The sequence below is a fragment of the Aricia agestis genome, chromosome 7, assembly GCF_905147365.1.
Source record: "Aricia agestis chromosome 7, ilAriAges1.1, whole genome shotgun sequence".
Classification (NCBI taxonomy): domain Eukaryota; kingdom Metazoa; phylum Arthropoda; class Insecta; order Lepidoptera; family Lycaenidae; genus Aricia; species Aricia agestis.
The window spans coordinates 16,321,863-16,343,571 of NC_056412.1; the positions used below are offsets into that span (position 1 = coordinate 16,321,863).

At 35.3% G+C, this 21,709-nt stretch overlaps 2 protein-coding genes across 3 annotated transcripts; both read right to left on the bottom strand.

Annotated features, from left to right (window-relative positions):
- Nucleotides 1–2,387: 2,387 nt before the first annotated feature.
- On the bottom strand, nucleotides 2,388–5,837 carry LOC121728652 (tumor suppressor candidate 3). The gene is made up of 6 exons (XM_042116876.1): nucleotides 5,678–5,837; nucleotides 5,303–5,584; nucleotides 4,536–4,676; nucleotides 4,017–4,305; nucleotides 3,503–3,692; nucleotides 2,388–2,486 (listed from the first exon to the last, which is right to left on the bottom strand). The coding sequence occupies exons 1-6, from the start codon at nucleotides 5,753–5,755 to the stop codon at nucleotides 2,471–2,473; spliced, it is 996 nt and encodes a 331-aa protein (XP_041972810.1). The 5' UTR covers nucleotides 5,756–5,837; the 3' UTR covers nucleotides 2,388–2,470.
- Nucleotides 5,838–13,724: 7,887 nt separating this feature from the next.
- On the bottom strand, nucleotides 13,725–19,482 carry LOC121728659 (V-type proton ATPase 16 kDa proteolipid subunit). Of its 2 annotated transcripts, XR_006035851.1 has the most exons (4): nucleotides 19,244–19,482; nucleotides 16,045–16,234; nucleotides 14,448–14,724; nucleotides 13,725–14,373 (listed from the first exon to the last, which is right to left on the bottom strand). XR_006035851.1 is itself a non-coding variant. In XM_042116884.1 (3 exons), the coding sequence occupies exons 1-3, from the start codon at nucleotides 19,320–19,322 to the stop codon at nucleotides 14,517–14,519; spliced, it is 477 nt and encodes a 158-aa protein (XP_041972818.1). In that variant the 5' UTR covers nucleotides 19,323–19,482; the 3' UTR covers nucleotides 13,725–14,516. The 2 variants fall into 2 exon arrangements, 1 of the variants encoding a protein (XP_041972818.1); XM_042116884.1 differs by having other exon boundaries at nucleotides 13,725–14,724.
- Between the last annotated feature and the right edge of the window lie 2,227 nt (nucleotides 19,483–21,709).

Below are 21,709 nucleotides of genomic sequence, written 5' to 3' on the forward strand. Positions count from 1 at the left end.
TACCCTTGAGAATTACTTGCTCATTTTGAATTACTTATCCATGTACTATATGCACAACATAATATTATGCATAACGCTTAGACCATTGAAGAATTTTTTATAAAATATTTACTTACACTTTGCCAGTTTTCATCTAATGAAAAGTATAAAGAATAGCCCCGTTGATTCAGATAAACCAGTTTGTAATTTTACATAAATAATATATTACGTCGTATTACTGCTAAAACAGCTAATGTGCAAAAATCTCATTTTGAGAAAACTTTGATTTAAAGGTTTAAGAATAACTTTTTGTATGAAATCGCAGACTTGTGTGTACCTATTTTATATCATTCAAAGCTTCAATTACTGTTGTTTATCATTATTTTATGAAACATACAAAATGTTTTTAAAAATGGATGATAATAATATGATTCAAAATATGATGTCGCGTAATTTATGTCACATACTTAACTGGTTTTTGCAGTAAAACTACATTCTCGTATACCTATTTCATTAGGTATAGTATCTACTGCTTTATTTTCACTTTATTTACATTTATTTTATATGCAAATTTACTGAAACCTCAAAATATATTAAAAAAGATCGTTAGTTTTCAAGATTTGTCGCTCCTTACGGAAGCTTACTTTACTCCTTAATCGGTTTTACCTGTACGAAATATAAAGAATTCTTAATAAAAATGTAGCTTAACATTTTTTGTAATTTGTAAAAGTTTAATTTTATAAAGTTATGTACACGAGATTATAAATTGTGGAGTATTTTTTAATAAAAACAAATGTTTTATTATTAAAAATCAGTACGTTTAGTATCAAAACATTTTATAATAGATCAAACATACCAGAACAAGGGTATAAAGAGAAAAAAAAATCATTTTGGACAGTTGTTTCTCCTGACTATTCCTCTTCATCACTAGGTTCCTAGTCGGATACTTCCACATCTAGTCACACTCAATCAATAATATCATTTTTTGCTGTCAGATAGTGAAACCATCCATGATATTCCTTAGGAATTATCCCTTTTTCACACAAAATGATCAATTCCTTTTTTGTTGTAAAAATTGGCATTGGTTTGTCATAAAGCTTTTCTAAATTAGGAAAAGTAAACCACTCTCTGGTCTCCAGGTGCGGGGGTGGTTCAACAGAATTAGGGTTGTGGTTCAACTACTTCTGCACCCCGACACAAGCCTTTAAATAAAGAAAAAAAAAACTACTTCTGCACCCAATTTTCATCGTTTTGAAGTCGATACCAACTCAGCCCTGAGATACTTGACATAGAACTTAGCCGGTACCCACTTCAAAAGAATGAAAATTAGGTGTAGAAGTAGTTGAGGTTTAATCGAATCTTGAAAAAAGGCACTAATAAAGAATAACAATTATTTTATACTTTTTAGATCATTTTGAGAATATTGTTTTTACCTTGGATGTTGTGTTCAATTTTTTGTTAAAAAATAATAATTTTACTCATTTAAGTTATCTACAAAACAAGGTTTTATGCGTAAAATGTAGATAACCACTACAAACGTTAACCATACATAATATTATTTCATTATACTACTGTAAGCAAAATGGAGTGCTGAAATTTCCAAACTTATTAAAGGTTTAGGAGTTCTGTTCAGTGCTTTTGGATCCAGACACATCTTCGTATTAAATTTCCACTTATTTGTAACATATTTTATGTTTGAGTTAAGTACTAGACACAACATCTTAATAATATTGTGTGTTTTTTAAATATCAAGAATATAACTCGATTGCTCGTAGATTCTATGTTAGTAGGGTTCCGTAAGATATTTGGATTTTTCTGACACAATATTGTGTAAAAAATAAACCATAAAAGTTACTTATTTTGCGTACACTACCTAAACTATAAAAGATAGAACCATATAATGTTCTAAGTAATTATTGTAGATCTTATAAATATCTATAAAAAAGTCCGCGATACACTATTATACCGCGCACATAGCTGGTTTTAGCTGTATAAAGTTTCTCTTTAATAGAAAAAAGGTTACAGATAAAACCAATAAAGTTACTGTTATAATTTACTGGATTCAAAATCTCAAATCAAAAAAATGCTATGTACCAATGACTGGTTTTTCTTGGATATAAATCGTAAATCAAAAATAATCATGGACATTTCAGTTTCTTCTTGTATATCATGTCAAAAATTGAGCACTAAGTAACTTTATCCAAAAGCTATCTTTGTAATGGATGCTACTAGAGAAAAATGGGTTTTACTAGTTTGTAGAGCATAAAAAACTAATTCTAAAACTGTAATAAAAACAATTTGAGCAAAATGTCACTTAACCGGTTTTGGAAGTAATACGACATACTTACTTAATAGTAAATTATTTTTAAACTATTAATTAAGCTATAAGTAAATAAAACTCCATATTATAAAACAAAATTAATATTTATTATAGGTTGAATTTTAAATTAAAACAAACTAAAGTTTTCTTAAACCTCTTGTGATTCTGGTTTTACTTAAATAAAAAACTGAAACAAAGAAAACATTTTGTTACAAGGCAATATATTAAAATGTTCATAACACAATTTCATTTTAACACGAATGCAAGCAGGAATATAAAAGTCTCATTTCTGTTAACTTTTTAACAACACTACAACAGCAAACATTTGCCGCCCAAAACTTTTAAACGGCTAGCTGATATGGGGCAGACGCAATAACTACAATAGTGTTGGATATGTTTTAGATTGCTTGTTTTCTATGAGAGGCCGGCCCGACCTCTCATAGAAAACAAGAAATGGAAAGGGCGTAAGCGACAAAATGGTTTTTGTTTTGTTTTGGAAGCTTAAATCACTCTCGTCTGTTGGCAAAATTAGAGTCCCTTTTTTTACAGAGGTCTTTTTGATTGATTATTCTGTGTTATAAAAGTTGACCAATATGTTATGCTATGGGTAATTTGTTATGCTATAGGTAATTCAAAGACAAAGACATGATTAATACTGACAATGAACTTAAATTTCTTAGCTCTAGTCATTGCTGAGAAAAATCGATATCCCTAACAAATTATCAAGGTGTCGCGGTCGCCTTAAGTTATTGTCTGATTGCAGATCTACCAATAACGTGCAGTTACGGTAATTGATTAACAGCCAAGCAATCCTTAAGGTAGTGCGCAGCATATGATTGCTGTGTGGGATATGCGTGGCCGCCACAAAGGAAGATCTTCCGACCGAGCGAGGTGTTATGCTCGGTCAGGCCGGAGCCCACGTGATACATTTCAGCTGTCGTATATATACCGACGCGCTCAGAAAACTACGATATCGTGATGCAGGAATGTTAGGCGAATTGTGGGTAACGCCACAGCTGTTTGTGTATTTCATAATTTGTCCACAGCTAGCTTATGTTTTATATCATCATCATTCATCATTATAATTTATAAGCCTAAACTGGCCAACAGTGGCGCAGGAGAGAGAAAGATGCGCAGCAGTGGGACAGTTTAGGCTTATGTTTTATACCAGGCAATAAACAAAAATACTTGTAAAATATTTACCTGTAGGGATACCCCTGAGTCTTCGTTCTGAACACAGACAGAAGTAATGAGAAGAACACACACACAAGCACCAATCCCACTATACTCTGGAATCTCCGTCTTTTTCCATCTTGTGCTCTGTTTACTTCTGTCCCTTTCGCACCTCCAGCTGCTTCTATCATGAGAATCATACCCACAACAACAGCACAGTCTGGCAAAGGCTCAGGAAAAAATTATAAACCTTGAGAGGATATCTGTTCCTGTTCTCCATTAGGAAATCCCTCTGGCATATTATCTGATAGTGGATCTCATAGTACTATCGAAAAAGTTGATTCATAGGCAGTTGACGGACCTGCAAAATTTGATCGAATTAAGTCAATTCAATGTTAGCTGTGATATTGTGTCGGATGGATTTGACATAGAGCGACCAAATTACATAGGTCCACTATCTGCCTATAAATTGATTTCTCTGATAGTACATTTCCGTATCATGGAAAACTAGGGTTTTTTAAATAAGTCTTTTTAAAAAGGATACTCAACATAGCTACGATGTAGCTTTCCAAAATAAATTGGCCGTGTGATCCTCCATTAATGTAGACTGGGCCACTCTTGCCCTTATGGAAGAATGGTGGTCCTCTGATCTGGTTCCACATTTGTCCGGAGACCATAGCAAAACAGAAGAACAAAGCTGCGACTGCCCACATTTGCTTATTGTACAGGAACTCCAGATTGTTCCGACGGACATACAAGAAACCACCCACTAGTACACAAAGTAGAGTGATTGCAAGTGCACCAGAATAGTTTGGTGGACGGAATATCCTTATCTGAAAACAGAGATTAATTATTTTTTTTGTGTATAGTCAAAAATTCAAAATGGAAAAACAAGATACAGATGTGAAAAAAAACATGCACCAGATTCTGTTAACTTCAAAATATAAATCAGCATCATTTACTTCACACTTAGTTCTAACCAATACCAAATCTGCCATTGCTCCTAAAAAAATATGGAAAATGTGGTTGGACTGCTTCTGCCTTCCCTTGAAATGACACATACCTGATTATCTGTTCTATCCTGAATCCACTTAGCTATGGCTTCAGCTGCAATCCCAGCTCTTTCGAAGTCCATGGAGTCAGCAGGCTTGGGCTTGCCTTTAGCTGGGAAGTGCATAATTACTGGGGCAGTGTTGAGACGCAACTGAAATCAAACACTTGTATTAACACCTCCATTACGGGTATTGCAGACACAATAGATTTTCAATCGGTATGCGGCAGCTGGCTGCCACTTGGGGGTTGATGGGTTAAAGACAGTCACTTACTAATAAAAATATTTTCACAATATATTAGGACTAAATGTTAGTAATAGGTAATTAACTAGTATGTAAGTTAATAAATAATTATGCATTATCTTTAAAAAAGTCATATTATGATAAGCAAAAACAGATACAGTAGGGCCTTGATACACCTCTATAAACCGCGGGCAACAAATTCCCCGTACAAATCACTCCCGTAGTCGCGCCAGCGCATTCTAGTGCTGAGTTAGGTGTCTTAAGTACTACATGTATTATTTTGTACGGCCCCGCGTGCTAATCCGCCATTTTGTTATAGGTACTATCTTTGTACTGCAGTTGTGCGTTTTATCATGGCTTCAACATCCAAAAAATGCCTTTAAAATGTCTACATACTATAATCCGAATGGTGCGTACATCCGAACAGGGTATATGTTTTAGGTGTTCCAACTATCGAGGCCCTACTATTAGGATATTATCATAGGCAAAAACAGATATTAATTATTACATATAAGTAGTTTAGAATATTACTTACCATTTGGAAAATATCCGAGCCTTCATCAAAGTCTACCATACCAAAGAACAGTTTGTTGTTGAAGCCCTGGGAGTAACGGAAGGAGTTGGCCACAATCAAGTACTCGTCGTATACATGCTGACAAATAGTGCAGCGGCGGCTTGGGGCCATCGCTGTGAACATCACTATGAAAGAATAATCTCTTGGTGGAGACCTCACGTACTCCTTAAATTTATTCATATTAAGCGACACGATAGACTGTTTTGTCGTCATATCTGTTAGCTGCTGTATCTTTTCTTCGACCTGTAATTATAGTATAGTTTCATTTCATATTTTGACCGATTAATATTATGTTTTAGCCCTTGGTTATGGTGTACCGGTACAAGTTTGACTTACATTTTTGGTACGGCTTTGCGCATCTGCTATATAAAAAACGAGCAGTAAAAGAAAGCCACAAAATGTTTTTCTCCTCATATTTAGCGCTTGCTTTTACTAATTTAATCTATTAATTTACAATAGAAACAATAAATTTTATGATTAAACACTCTGAAAATTTAACCAATAGAAATATGCCAACCATCCATCAAAATTTGACATTTGTTTTTTTTCTTTGTAGTGTGGAATATTATCACAGAGGTCAGTGAATATTAAAATCTGGCTAGCGAAAGATGAGTCATGAGACTGGCTTTTTATTCCAAAAATGATTATGGTAACACTGTCACTAACGTCATTGTCACCTATAGCATCTGTTGTTTATGTGTCAAAGTGAAAAATATTTATATGGTTTACGTGATTTTCTAATTTAAACATGACGAAAACTTTGAAAAGAGGTGTGCGAATTGCTTTTTGCTATGATTAGTAAATACGAACAAAAAAGAAGTGAAAAGGATACAATTTTTAAACAAAAACAAGATTGTTAACATGAAATATCCCAGTGCATTGGTAAGTACAGGTAAAAGATTTTGATACTTTGAATTACAATTAATTAAAATAATTATTATTTATCATTTAATTGAATTTATTGTTTTGCAGGTAACATAGATGATGCAAAGGATTCAGCAAGTTTTAATATCAAGCATAAATAAATTAAGAGATATTATGTTCCAAGAAGAATGTTTAAAGACAAAATCAGTTCCTTGATGAGATTTCTTCTTTGACCGGTAAGACCCTAACGTTACAAAAAAAAACCTGAAAGCAACCTTGTTATTAAATGCTAACTTTATTTATGAACATATTTTCAGATGTCACTGTTTGTACCCTAAAATGGATTAAAAAAGAAGGCCAAATAAATAACGGTGGTTACGGGAGTTTGGCTGGAAGGTGTTATTATGCATCCGCCGTATAGTCCTGACCTTGCACCTTCAGATTTCCACCTGTTTCGGTCGCTGCAGGATTCCTTAGGCAGTGTCAGGTTGACATCATAAGAGGACTGCCAAAACCACTTGTCGCAGTTTTTTCATCAGAAGCCCCAACATTTTTATTGTACATGTCATGTCAGTATTAAAGAAGTTTTAATACTCCGACAAAAACATGCAAGAGTTTTCGTCAAAAACAAAACATCATGAAAGGTATTGCAAAATAAAATTTAAGTAAACAACAACAATAAACTTATTTTTCTTGAATGAGTTATCCAAACTAAAATATAATATTATTGTCATAAAAAATCAAGTATCAAAACTATAATTTCGACTATAGACAAGGTTGCCATACGTAGATTTTTTAAATTTGCCGCCTTTTTTCAGTCTCATCTTTCGTTAGCCAGACTCTATCGTTCAGACTTTAGAAACACTGTCATTTTGTACGGCAAAACACAATTTAAAATAGCTGTCGCCACGATAGCTATTTTCTGTGCCGATTTGAAGTGCCGTGGTGAGCGTACTGTGAACTAATTACATAGAAAATTGCAAAATAGTAGTTCCAAGTACACTCACTACTGCTTTCACATAGCAATCAGCGCCAATATGGCGACTTTTAAATAGGAACATTTTATTGATAGCGATCGCCTGTCCAGTGACCACTGACCAGTGTATTAATCATAGACTTAATATATACTGTCGTATAGACCACCTGACAACCCGAAAATGCGTGACCATTTTCGATCTGTCAATGTGTGCGTGTGCTAGTGATTTATATTTTACTATCTATAGTATAGTATTTTGCTATCGATAGTATAGTCCGTTCGAGTTATTTTACCTCAGTTTCTATAAGAAATAAATAATATGTCATATTTGACAGATTTGTATTTCAAATTAGGTATCATAAATTTTGGTGACGATTGAAAAGTTACACATTTTCTTTTGGAATGATTTTTCAATCGTCGGATATGTTATGACATGAGGTTCTTATGTTACTTATTTATTACTCAGGTAAAATCTATCTGGTAAATCAGCCCTTACCACGGGCCCTTACATTGAAAGTAAACGTTGAAAGTAAACAACACACGGAGTAAATTATAGTTTATTCTTAAATTAAATACATATCATTGTGGCGATACCCACAATTCGCCTAACATTTCTGCATCACGCTGTCGAAGTTTTCTGAGCGCGTCAGTATATATACGACAGCTGAAATGTATCACGTGGGCTTCGGCCTGACCGAGCACAACACCTCGCTCGGTCGGAAGATCTTCCTTTGGCCACCACACGGATTATCCCACATTGGTGACCCCGACGTGATTCTTTGGATCTACGTCGCTTAGTATTTAATAAAATGCACAATTTGAGCCACCCTGGCATAAAGTGTTCGGCTCGCCTCATAGCTGATCGCTATGTCTGGCCGTCTCTTAACAAAGATTGCCAGCAGTGGGCTCGTACATGCGATGCGTGTCAACGCAGTAAAGTGTCGAGACACAATTCGTCTCCACTTGGTCAATTCGACACTCCGACTGGTCGATTTATGCATGTGAATATCGACATTGTCGGTCCACTTCCTCCTTGCAAAGGCTTTCGTTATTGCCTAACTGCCATTGATCGGGTATCTAGATGGCCCGAAGTCTGGCCAATGCAAGGTATAACAGCCGAGGAAGTAGCGGAAACTTTTGTTCGTGAGTGGGTCTCGCGCTTTGGTGTACCATCGACCATTACGACTGACCAAGGTACTCAATTTGAGTCGGACTTGTTTCGTAGGTTGATGCAGAGTTTTGCCACTAAGCGCATCAGAACACAGATAAACTAACACGGTCTGTCTCTTCTCTAAATAGTATAAAACAAAGTCGCTTTCCGCTGTCTGTATGTATGTGTGTATGTATGCTTAGATCTTTAAAACTACTCAACGGATTTTAATGCAGTTTTTTTTAATAGATTGAGTGTTTCAATAGGAAGGTTTATATGTATAACATATGCATAATATGGTAGAGAAACACTGATAATTTTAGAGGTTTCTAATGTTATGTCGTAAATAAATACATTTTTTTGCGTTTATATTGCAAACGCTGGCTAAACCCTACGAGATAGATCAAAATAATGTACTACAGTATTGTACACCTTAATAAGGTAAACAAAAAAGTCCGCGATGGTATATGTCTATTTCTTAGGGATAACTCACAATAGCCATTTTTGTTCTTTACTTTTTACGAAAAATAATGGCTTATTTACGAAGCGATTTTAACAATTTACAACATTAACCCTTATCCAAATAAACATGTTTGTAAGCTAAGACATTAAATGTAGATTATATTTGTCTTTTACACTATACAATTTCGATCAATACTTTAGAAGTTTTCAAACGTATAAACTTACGCGGAATCAAAAAATATGTCGCGCGGCGGCGGCCGAGGGACATAGCGGTTACGGCGGAACCGGCCGGGGGCTCTCATAAGCTTCGGGCTTATGTTATTGTAGTAGATAGTGTATTTCGTCATTGTGTGGTTGTGCAGACGGTAACGCAGAGGAGCAACCACAGCGCTTTCTTTCAAATATTCATTGTTTCTGGTTCTTTGGTTTCTGAATTGTCGATAAAAATATATTTGACTTGGTTAGAAAAACGGACTTTTGTTTTTGCTTTGCGATTGGGTTATTTGTTGCTTTGTGGGTATTACTATACGATCATGCCTGGAAGACGTCGTCGTTCGAACATAGGTCGTAACTCGTAGTACAGTGAATGCCAAAAGAGCACGTTCAGCAAGAGATGAAGAATCGTCAACGGAACGTGAGACTCGCCTCAGCCAGAATAGTGATAGAAATCGGATACAGAGAGAAAGAGAATCGTCTGTAGAGCGTGAGGCTCGCCTCAGTCGGAAAAATGATAGAATTCGGATACAGAGAGAAAGAGAATCGTCTGTAGAGCGTGAGGCTCGCCTCAGCCAGAATAGTGATAGAAATCGAATACAGAGAGAAAGAGAATCGTCTGTAGAGCGTGAGGCTCGCCTCAGCCAGAATAGTGATAGAAATCGAATACAGAGAGAAAGAGAATCATCTGTAGAGCATGAGGCTCGCCTCATCCAGGATAGGGATAGGCATCGAATACAGAGAGCAAGAAAATCATCCGCACAGACACATAGCAACACCGAACAAAACGAACAACCAAACAGCCACAGACCCGAGAGAGTAACTAATTCATGGGTAAATAAAGAAAATTCTGTCAATTTTTGCGAAACTTTTATCGTTTACGCAGCACAATAGGAAAAATCACCCGATTTTGAAACATTCTTCATTGGTGCTCCGCTTCTATTGGTCTTAGCGTGATAATATATTATAGGCTACATCCTACTAATATTATAAAGGCGAAAGTTTGTTTGGATGTATGGATGTGTGGATGTATGGATGTTTGTTACTCTTTCACGCAAAAACTACTGAACGGATTTTAATGAAACTTTACAGTACTATAGCTTATACATCAGAATAACACATAGGCTACAATTTTAACCGACTTTCAAAATGGGGGAGGTGTTATGTTCGTTTTCTTATATTCAACGATTACTCCGCCGTATGTTACCCGATTTTTATATCCACAAAAGTGGTGATCTGATGAAGGATCCATAAGTAATCGAGGGAACTCCTCAAAACTTATAGGGAAACGTGTGGTGACTTCGGTTTCGTGAGAAGTATTCTAAGCATATGCTACCAACAAGTAAGATTTTGCACCGAGGTATACCTGGTATACCGTGGTTCGGAAGGTGCTGAGAGAACTCCTGATTCTTTATAGATACAAGTTTGGGAGTTTCGGCGTTGTTTTAAGAACAGGAACCATATGCTACTATGCAAATTACATTCATCATCATCATCATCATCACTACCATATTATACCATTTCATAGTCTTTTAGATCGAGACTCGAGTTTGTCAAGCGATAATTAAAAAAAATCTTTATTTTATTTCTAAAAATAGTTTGACTATAGGCTATATTATATAATATATTATCACGCTAAGACTAATACGACCAAAGAAACTCAGGAAAATGCGGGAAAAACGGGGAAAATATTTTTTATGGGAAAATGTACGGTTTCTGTAAAATTCCTAATCTACGCGGGCGAAGCCGCGCGGGACATCTAGTATACTATAAACAAATCTATTGTTATGATTCGAACTTTGCTTTTAAATGTGTATTGTGATTTACAATTAGTCAATTACTTATTTTTAATTACGATTTAAAATAAGTAATTGACTATAAGTAGTTAGTTAATATACGGTCTACAACACAGAGAAATTGGCAAATTACTATTACGTAAACAAAGCAATAGCGGCACAACATTATCTTATATTTTATACTTACTATGTTCTAGTGGGAAAGTAGACCTACCTACTTCCTTTGTGTGATAGAAAACTAATACAATAAAAAAGAAGTAAGTATAGGTAGCTAATCATCAAGTAAAAATTATTATATTATGCTAGAATAAGTGAGTAGTACTGACCTTTCCTGTTCAACAGGTAATTTAAACAAAGACAATTCTGGAATTGTTGCATTACTATTAAACACCCAAATACACAGCAATATCTATTACTCCTGCGATTATGATCGGACATTAATTTTTGATTCGTTTAGCCGTGGCGCGGCGCGGCGCGAGCGTGCAGCGTAAAGTGTTAGCCCCGACTGTTTATGCCGAAATATTGTCCGAGATTTTGTTGTGTGCCGTGTGGCGACGCATTGATACTATGGCGCACACATACAAGCCGCGCGCGGTGCCTTTGTATGAAGATAACTTACTTCCCCTCCTTTTACTATGGTTGAGCTGACACGGCTGCAGCGGCATTCTCATCAGATTGTTTGAGTCTCAAAACGGTTTCGTAGTAGGCCTACAGCTGGTTTACCCTACTCCAGTCGGAGGTCTGTAACTGTTGGTACGTGAAAGCAAAATGATCGTACTTTTTAGTTAGTTCAGCATAATATGATTTGATTATTTTCAATATACGTAAAAGGGATGCTGGGCGCTGGCTGACTGAGCAAACACCCGAGTCCCGAGCCAACATTTAACTGCAAAAGGTCACTCAGCAAGTACGCTGCAGCGTCGCATTGTTCGTAGTCTTTTTTTAAAGCAGCCTAAGCAGCACTTCGTAAAAAGTAATTCTTCAGTGGCTGACTGGGGACTACATACTTTTAAGTACATTAATATTACTTCAGATTAGGTTTAGGCTAATGGCTAGGTTGGAAGATAGGAATAAGTATAATTTGCTGCCCTCATTTTTTGCCGCTCTGGGCGAATGCCTGGCTCGCCTCCCCTTAGGGCCGCGCCACACCGGAATGGCAGCGGCGCGGCGAGCACTTTCAGTGTCATATGATTTTTAACTTTATCTTCATTATTGTAATACATAGTATCGCTTGAGAAGTCTACGGCCGTCCGTGGTCGCTCGTGGTCGCCGCGAACATGCGCCACCAGCTGTGCCCGCTGAGCACCAGCTGCGGCGCGGTTTTTTGCCCGCCGTGTGCGTTGGTAATATAGGATTTCCTTTGTGCGAATGTTCGCGGCGAAATTGACCGGCCCGCCCCGCCCCGTTCGCTGCAAAGCGCCTAAAGTGCTCGCCGCGCCGCTGCCATTCCGGAATCCGGTGTGGCGCGGCCCTTAGGGTCAATTTATAATAGCGCATAGTCGAAACGAAGCGAATTTCCAAAAACTGAACACAGAATATTCAACCTTAGCTCCAGAACGTAACGCATATTACATTACTTCTGTGAGGCCAATCAGCGTTGGTGGGGACTGGGGCGCATTCACGCGAATTAGCGCGCCTTTTTAAAATATCAGGAGTTAAGGTTGAATTTGTTAAATATGTTCAGTTTTAATAATTCACTTCGATGCGCTCCCACTCTGCGCTAGTATAAATTGACCCTTAGTCCTTAGATCAGGTAAGTATAATAAACAGATACAACGATAAAAAAAATTAAACATTACAGTGCAGTTTGCCCATTGTATCATGTTTCTCGACTTGCTCCAAACAGACCAAACAGTCAACTACAGTCTGTCAAGAAAGTGAAGAAATTAAAAAGTGGCAACATCGTAGTGTCATCCCTTTTTTCTTAGATTGATTTGAAAGGGATGACACTATGATGTTGCCACTTATTAATTTCTTCACTTTCTTGACAGAATGTACTATCAGAGAAGTTCTTTTAAAAATGGCCGCCTCGGTGAGTTGCCAATGTCAGAGTGGCTTATCAGAGAAGTTGATTCCTATGCAAATCGGGGACCTAAGTAGTTTGGTTGCGTTACGTCAAACCCAGCTGACAGATCACAATTAACATTGAATTGACATATTCGACCAAATAAATTTGGTCTGTCAATTGCATAGGAATCAACTTCCTCGATGGTACATAGTAACTTTATAGCTAAGGTAACTATAGGACATAGGTTACCTGTACTTACAATAAATTACAGGTAAGTATATTTAACTACATATTGAGTTAAAGTTGTTCAATGTGCTAAATATTGTGAATTTTTTATTTTATTTGGAATACTTTGAAACAGAAAAAGAAATGTGTAAAAACACTCAGTTTTTTTGTGCTGTGGTGGTCACTGGTATGTATTTGGTATTGTAAAATGTACTTTTTTGAATGTAATTGAATTTCTGCATAACTTGGCCCTTTTTAGCACTTGGGGTAAAAACTACAGCAAACAAAAAGTGCAAAAAGTGAACTAAAACACTCGATTCATAATTTACAGTACTTTTCAAAATATTTTATTAACACAATTCATTCAGTAACACCAAGATTATAACATTCTCTAACATGAAACCTAAAATAATACAATTTCACCTATATATGTATTTATTTTACTTACCAATTTATATTCATTCAAACATCATTTCGACTATGAGGTATACATAAAAATATTTTGGAAATATATTTCACATAAGTCGTCAGAAACGTTTACTATATATATTTGATATAGCGACAGAGCATTGTCATGTAGCGTCCGCCCATTCTAATTTTATATTAACCATTATAAACTATGATTCATTCTCGAGTAGAACAGAGAAGGTAAATAAAACACACAAGACAATCAAGTAGAAACAAAATAATATGGAATGTACAAATCATGTTTATTAACTGATCCCTGGCAATACATTTTGTGACTCGCTCCAGATAGTATTGTCACATAGTGGACACACAACTCAGACTAATATATAAATAGCTTGAATAAGTACATCACTATAAACATTGAAAGCTTCAAACAGCATAATCAAGCCAGGTTCCATTATAGCATTGTCGGTACACAGTACCACAGGTTTAAACTGTTCATAAATTATTTAATAGTTTGGACTTAAATTTCTACTCTAACTGTACATTAGTTTCGCCTTAACGCTAAAATAATCTAAAATTCATAACGTCAGATATAACAGTTTACGCGATGGATGTTAACGCAAATAAAATTGATATGTTGGTGAGGATCTCCGGTCACCGTAACACAAAGTTGCCGTTTAAAAATTAAATAAATTAACCTCATCGCCCGGTAGCGGTTCAACCATGATTGGGATAGTATCTGGTGTTATAAAATGGGAGATAAAAATGTACAAGTCGCATCTCGGGCGTCGGTGCGAGCGCAGCATCTAGCTCACGCCAAGCCGGAGAATATGCGACATCATTCTAGTTCCATTTCGTTGTAGACGTTATAATACTTAAGATCTCGGAGGAAATAGAACCAGAGAGAATTAACAAATTTACAGATGTAGAATATGCGCTTCATTCTAGTTCCATTCCGTTTACGATCTCGCGGGAAGATAGAACCAGAATAAAATGGGTGTGCCTCGGGATGCTGCTACCGGCGATATCTGTGCGTAAAGCGTCCCGAGGCAGGGGAGTGTGCGGCAGATTTACTGTTTCGTGTATAAGTAGATGGCGACGATGAGACCGTACAGACCCAACACCTCGGCGAAGATAAGGATAAGGATCATTCCGACGAATAGCCTGGGCTGTTGAGCGGTACCGCGGACGCCGGCATCACCCACGATGCCTATGGCGAACCCAGCGGCCAGACCGGAGAAGCCCACAGCGAGACCAGCACCCAAGTGGATGAACCCTCTGAAAATGATAAATTTAAAATTAACTACTGTCACACATTATCGCTTGTGATAATTTTAAAAAGGCACTTATTTGTCCTAGTTTGAAAGGCGTCCGGGGACCGTCCAGCCGGGTTTTTGAAAAGTGTCCTGGTGAAATCCGCACACTTTTGTTGAGAGAAATCCAACTTTTTAGCCAGGCAGCAATAAACGAAAGCTAAAAACTCGCTAAGCAAGTACACTTTCTTTCTTCTTTGATCAAAATCAAGTACGATTCCAAGGATAAGTCCTTGGAATCGTACTTGATTTAGATGTAAAAAATTGTAAAAATGAGGAATCTCATTTTTACAATTTTTTGTAAATTACGGAATCTCCGTAGGAGCCTTAAGGGCCTTAATGGGTGTCTGTGGAAATAGCCACATTTCGGCCAATTGTCCGGGATTTTTGTCGTGCTAGACCGGCGACGGCAATAAAGGTGATGGCAACAACTTGTATCGCAGAGAGCAACTATCTTATTTAAATAACAAGATGTCATAAACTTTTCTCATTTCAATCATAAAGAATGAGAAAACTTTATGACATGGATGATGGTGTACATTTGAGCTTTTTCGTCAATTTGTATTCATTTGTAAACACTTAAGAGGATACACCAGGGGCGAGAGAAATTGAAAATAGGTATTTGAAAATGTATTGCTGTCTCACCAATCTCAAGTCTCCCACCGCAGAGCGCGATAGAGTTCAAATGTTCACGACAAAAGTTCAAATAAAATAACAGAAAATCTTCGATTCGTTGTCCGCTGATTCCTTCTCCAAAACTTAACCGATTTAAGTATTTTTTTCATTAAGAATTAAAGCAAGGCTTGAGCTGTGTTCCTATGTTTTACTTTTTTTTGGATATTTTAGCCAGTTTGTTTTCTGGGTGTTTGAACACAGAGGAAAATCTGGCCATTTTTTTGGGTTTTTGGACGTTCTTATCTTTTTTAATAATAAAATTATGAAAAAAAAGAAAACATAGGGACATGCCCATAGTGGCCATAGATATTCAGGAAAAAAATCATTACTCTCCTGGCATTATCCAGGGAGGAAACAGGGGACAACGTTTGTATGGAAAAACGGCGGATTCTTAAGTGGAATCCTCTTAAGAATAGTTTAGAACTTGTGAATTGTGACTCTACAAGCAATTTAGGGGTTTACAATTATTGATAAGTTCCTTTATTGAATAACGGATAATAAAAATATCTGCTTCAAAAAGTATCATAATAAAAATCTAAAATGATTGACTGCGCAATAAAAAGGTAATATGTAAATACCAAGAAATAATCCTTCTTGTAGAAATACATACCTGAAGAGGGTATACGCCGGTGGGGATTCCAGGGAGCCCGCAATCAGCACAGCCACGACCAACCCGTAGATGGCAATGATACCCGCCATGACAACGGGGATGATGGACTTCATGATGAGCTCGGGTCTCATCACCGACATGGCTGCGATACCGGTACCAGACTTGGCGGTACCATACGCGGCTCCCAGCGCTGGAATCATCAAAATTACTCTTTACTCCAAGTTCTGTTACAAATTACCATATTACAAAAGTACAACTTAGTATGGGATTGTACTATCAAAGAAATTGATACTTTGATAGTACAATCCTCTCTCTATATCTGTTGACTGTGTTTGACATAACGCGACCACACTACGTAGTTCTTCTGCCTAGTCAACTTCTCTGATAGTACATCCTTTTCTTGCTTACTTTGTACTATTTTATATTATTGTGTTTCAAAAAAAGAATTGTATTATTATTACTGTATGGTCAGTAATCAGTATAAAAAGAAATAAAGTCTGGCCAACGAAAGCTGAACCAAGCGAACTGCTGCAAATTTAAAAATTATTTATATGGTATTACATAATGTAGTAGGAAAAAAATTAAAAGATCATAAGAGTATAAAATAATAATTATGACCAAGTATCAAGATCATGAAATCGTGCAACCGCAAACCATCAACTGGCAGAATAGTGTTGCCAGTCAAAATAAATGCTTGGTTCAGCTTTTGGTGGCCAGACTTTAAGAAAATTGATTATATTCAAGAGTGTACTCATTTTGCTAAGATTCATAGAGGAATAAATATTATCCCTGTACATACCTATCTAGATTACTTGAGGTCTTTGTGATTTTGTTTAAATCTCATTTTATCATGGAGGGTTTGATAATGTTATTTTTGATGTTAAAAAAAATCTTAAATTATACCATATTTTATGTTAAAAGTGTTTAAATGAGAACTGGTATATTTACTGTGTACAAATATACTATGAGCTCAGGCTAGATTTTAATTTATTTACCAAACAAAAATACTACTCAACTAACAAGTAAAAGTTAAAACAATATGTGACTAAAGAATGATCCAAGTTGCAGGTATTCAATAAAAAGCAGAAATATGAGATAATATTATGCTCATGAAACCCTACTGCATTTTAATACAAGTTCCATAGCCTTGACTCAGAGTAGCTTATTGTTTATGATTCATAGTTTTTATAGTAATTATTTTATTAAATAGCCTCAATACTATACTATCAGAAGTTTATAAAACCGTTATCATTCATGTTTTTGCAATTTTTCGTAATGGGAAATCCATTCTCATGATTCAAATTCAGACCTATTTCGAAAGATCATCTTTATTTAAATACTTTTGTAGGAGATCTCTGTCTTTAGTTTCATCTCTTCAAATCATTTTAAAACAATCCTGTAGAAAGTAGAAACTAGAATCCAATACTGTAAGTCAGCCTTTCCCAAAGTGGGCGATAATGCCCCCTTGTGGGCACTAAAGACCTAAAGGGGGGGTGGTGTGGGGCCCAGAAAAAAATGGGGCATCGTGTAGAGGCTTTGGGGGTAATTTGTAATTTCATTCATCTCTCTGGATGCATTTAAATTGAAAAAATGGGGGCGCTAAGACATATTTTTTTCCCAAAATGGGCAGTAGACAAAATAAGTTTAGGAGCCCCTGCTGTAAGTAGTAATCTTCTTTGGGTTACCACAAATCAAATTATTATCTTACATTAGTTCTCAAAAAATGTATACTACTTTTTTAGTAGTACTAATTATTTAAACTTTTACTAGAAATAGAAGTAATAGCTACTAGTAGAGCATCATGCATCTAGGTCTTTAGGTCTTTGGCCAACTTGTGACTAAAACAAACATAGATCACATGGTGTCCTGATAAGAAAAACCTTGGAGGCATCATGTGATAAGTTATGTCATTCAGTAAGTTGTATAACTTATTTAAAATTTACTTCGACTCCACACTGAATAAATTACTCATACTAACTCAACATCATCCAATGACAATTTGGAAACTGCACTGTTGAATTATTCGATGAATCATTAAATATAACATTAACAGTAGGATAAAGCGTAAAACAAATTAAATTTAAACATTATGCATAGGGAAAATTATTAATAATGAATTAATATGCCACTCATAATATTATGACTATCTGTTAATAAAACAGTTTAATATTTTTCCTGTTACAATAGTTTTAACTTCTAATGAAGTCTGGTTGATGAGTAAAAGATGCTTGAAATAAGCTGCATAAAGGTATTTTAATGGTAATTTCTACAGTATTGGTTTATTAGTGGATGATATCAAGATTAACACATTCTTTCAGTTTCATTATCCTTAACTTGGTTATCAAATACTTTTTAATGTTAGTACTCAGATCTTCTTTCTGTCTATCAACTGATACCTAAAAATTAATTAATTTTTAATGGCATAGGTTAAAACAGAAAAAAAATGAAAAAGTCCTCTTAATTTCTCTAGTTAGCATGCAGTGATGTTTCAGTAGTGCTTAAAATAATTGCTTTCAACTTCTTTGAAAGTTAAGTAAAATCAACTTAACCCAAGTCATGCCTCACATGACAAGGGTGGACAATCACATGATCATCAACTTTGATCATGAGACCATAGATTCATTACAAAATATATTAGAGTTTTCATCGATATAACGTGAATATCGACACATATTTCTCATTGAGTGGCTCTGAAAGTCAGAATGGCCACTGTAATCCATTGTTCAAGAAATACCGTGAACTGTGTACGATTCTATGCTCTATGGTCAATGAAATAAAGCAGATTTCTGAGAATTTTCATTGCGGGCTTTTACGCCTCATCAACAGTGCTGCCAACTTAAAAATGCTATCATTATATCAATCACATGACGTACTTTAGAAGCAATTTTTATTTTAGTCTAATTTATACGTAAAGATGTCTAATTTAGATATCGTTGCATACTTTGATGCCTAACTACAGTATACATACTACATTATAGCCACTTTTAAATGTATGCCGCAAGGTGCGGCTACAACTATAATTAGAGCCTCTCAAAATAACTACTATTTGTAATTCATGACGGCCAAAGTTATCCGTACTAACTACTAATCGATAAAGCAATAACAATCAAAGCAAAGTTATTAGAAAGGAAACTAATCAAAATCGATATTGGGAAAGGGCCAGCCATTCCAATTCAGCTAATTTCATACAGATACATACCGCTAAAAATGATAGCAGACGCCGCCCCCATAACTCCAAAGAAGGGTCCATAGATGGGACTTGCTTCGGTCGCCGACATTTTGGATTTGAAGTGTGGGAGTATTTACAGGTCCCAAAAACTGTGATGACTATCTGCACACACTCACTCCACGAAACTATTTTAGCACAGACAAATATGGCCCAAGCTTTCCAGACAACTCAGAATGGGTCATATGACGATTGATGTTCAAGGCAGTACTCAATATGCCCTAACTTCTGATTGGCGTAAATACGTCATTTCCGAAATGCGCAACCAATCCTGAGCTTAAGAATTTGCACCGGTATGACGTAGAACATTGATGTGGATCGCTGGCCAGCTAATTCCGACTGCGCATGTTCTGATCAATCATTTTCGTACTTTTTAGATAATTTATTCCAAAAAATTAAGTAAAAGTAAGTAACTAAATTTGAAATAAAATAACTAATATTCTAGTAATATTTTTTGGTAAAATTTAAGGGCATTATAATTGTAGTATGGGAAAAATAATTATGAGGAACTGACTTGAAACCAAATGTCACAATTGGCGCCAAAATTTAAAGTAACACAAAAAGACCTCAAAAATATTATATTCTTCGTAAATTCCTCTATTCTTCGTAAAAATCCTCAAAAATATATTACTAATAAATTATTAAGTAAGATGTATATGATGAAAGACGTTTTTCATACTTTAAAAGTTATTTAAATTTTACTTTACTTTCGATATAAGCGTCCATAGATATTATTATTATCTATACTAATATAGATATTATAGAAATTAGAAAGAGGCGCATCCAACCGATCATTCAAATAATGGACGTAGTTAAGCTGAAAGGACTCAACCCACACAAAGTCACTTTTGAGATATTGGCGTTTGAAGTTTCAGCTTGAATTTCTTTATCAAAAAGTTACATTAACAAAAAAAGTAATTGCTCAATTTAAAGAATAGTTCACACTTTATTGGTCTGTCAATTATTTTTTGTATATTTTGCAATAAATTTCAAGATATTAAGTGAAATGTGGGTTGAGTCCTTACTTATATTCTCAACTTTGTAGGGACAGGTATTTTTTATTTATTTCTCAGAAAGGACTCATAAGTATATATAAACACACAAAAAACCTTATTAAAATAATTTAAAAACATCTAAAATCACGCAAGAATTGGCGCGCAAATTAATTTTCTTCATCCTCTAGGTCAAAATCGAGGGTGGGTCCATATCCATCAATATCCTCGTTGATATTGGCGTGTCCCTTAAGATAATTATAAAATGTATGGCAGTCTGCAGGTATTATTAGACTGCACATTGACCGAAGATCTTCAAGCTTTGCACAATTAGCCTAACAATCCTGCATCGCGCTATCGAAGTTTCGGAGAACGGCAAGATGTATGTCTCAAAATGACGTCAGTGGGCTTTGGCCTGACCGAGCATGCTATCTCTCTCGGTCGGAAGATCTTCCTTTTCGGGCGCCACACAGTGGTCCGAAATCACTAAATAGTGGACATTCGCAAAAAAGTTCGATTTTGGTGTGGAAAAAAATACCATCCGATAGATTTTAAGAGGAGTAACAATAAATCCTAATTAAGTTTTTTATAAAAATGTATATTTAAGGTGAAAAAAAATAATTACGAAAATGTTGTATGGGAGAGAATCTATAAATAGAGTTTTTGCAAAAACTACTAAGTCATTTTGGTTCATTTTTGAAACAAGTAAAGTTCTAGTGATATATAAGGTTTAGAAAAAAAAATACGAAAATTTACGTGCAGCCTTTTGCAGTAGAGGGGTTCAAAATTTTGAAATAATTTTACTAACTTTTAGATGTGGAAAAAATACTATTCGAAAGATGTCCTAAAGAGTAACAATAAATCCTTATTAAGTTTTTTATAAAAATGTATTTTTTAAGGTGAAAAAAAATAATTACTAAAATGTTATATGGGGAGGAATCTATAAATAGATTTTTTGCATGTTTCATTTGAAATTATTTGAGTTATTAGTGTGTGTAACAATTTTTATTTTATTATAATTACAATAGTTTAGTCAGTAGTTCATTTTAGTTTAATTTTGTTATTGCTACCCATGATTGTAAATACACATAAGTATTGTTGCTTTTTAAGGACTCGTTTTATATATATTATACCCATACAATTTTCGTAATCATTTTTTTTTTTGGCTTAAAACATCATTTTTGTACAAAACTTATTAAGGATTTATTGTTACTCTTTAGGAAATCTATCGAATAGTATTTTTTTTCCACACCTAAAATATTAGTAAAATTATTTCAAAATTTTGAACCCCTCTACTGCAAAAGGCTGCACGTAAATTTTCGTATTTTTTTTTTCTAAACCTTACATACCACTAGAACTTTACATGTTTCAAAAATGAACTAGAATGACTTAGCAGTTTTTGCAAAAAATCTATTTATAGATTCCTCCCCATACAACATTTTAGTAA

What these genes read in the sequence shown, in the direction of transcription:
- LOC121728652 (XM_042116876.1), bottom strand. Translation starts at nt 5,755, where the DNA reads ATGAGGAGAAAAACATTTTGTGGCTTTCTTTTACTGCTCGTTTTTTAT. An exon ending in CGCAAAGCCGTACCAAAAAT is followed by an intron (nt 5,585 to 5,677) that starts GTAAGTCAAACT and finishes CTATAATTACAG; the next exon opens with GTCGAAGAAAAGATACAGCA. An exon ending in CTACATCGTAGCTATGTTGA is followed by an intron (nt 3,693 to 4,016) that starts GTATCCTTTTTA and finishes AGCCTTTGCCAG; the next exon opens with ACTGTGCTGTTGTTGTGGGT.
- LOC121728659 (XM_042116884.1), bottom strand. Translation starts at nt 19,322, where the DNA reads ATGTCGGCGACCGAAGCAAGTCCCATCTATGGACCCTTCTTTGGAGTT. An exon ending in GTCTGCTATCATTTTTAGCG is followed by an intron (nt 16,235 to 19,243) that starts GTATGTATCTGT and finishes TGATGATTCCAG; the next exon opens with CGCTGGGAGCCGCGTATGGT. An exon ending in CCGGCGTATACCCTCTTCAG is followed by an intron (nt 14,725 to 16,044) that starts GTATGTATTTCT and finishes TATCATTTTCAG; the next exon opens with AGGGTTCATCCACTTGGGTG.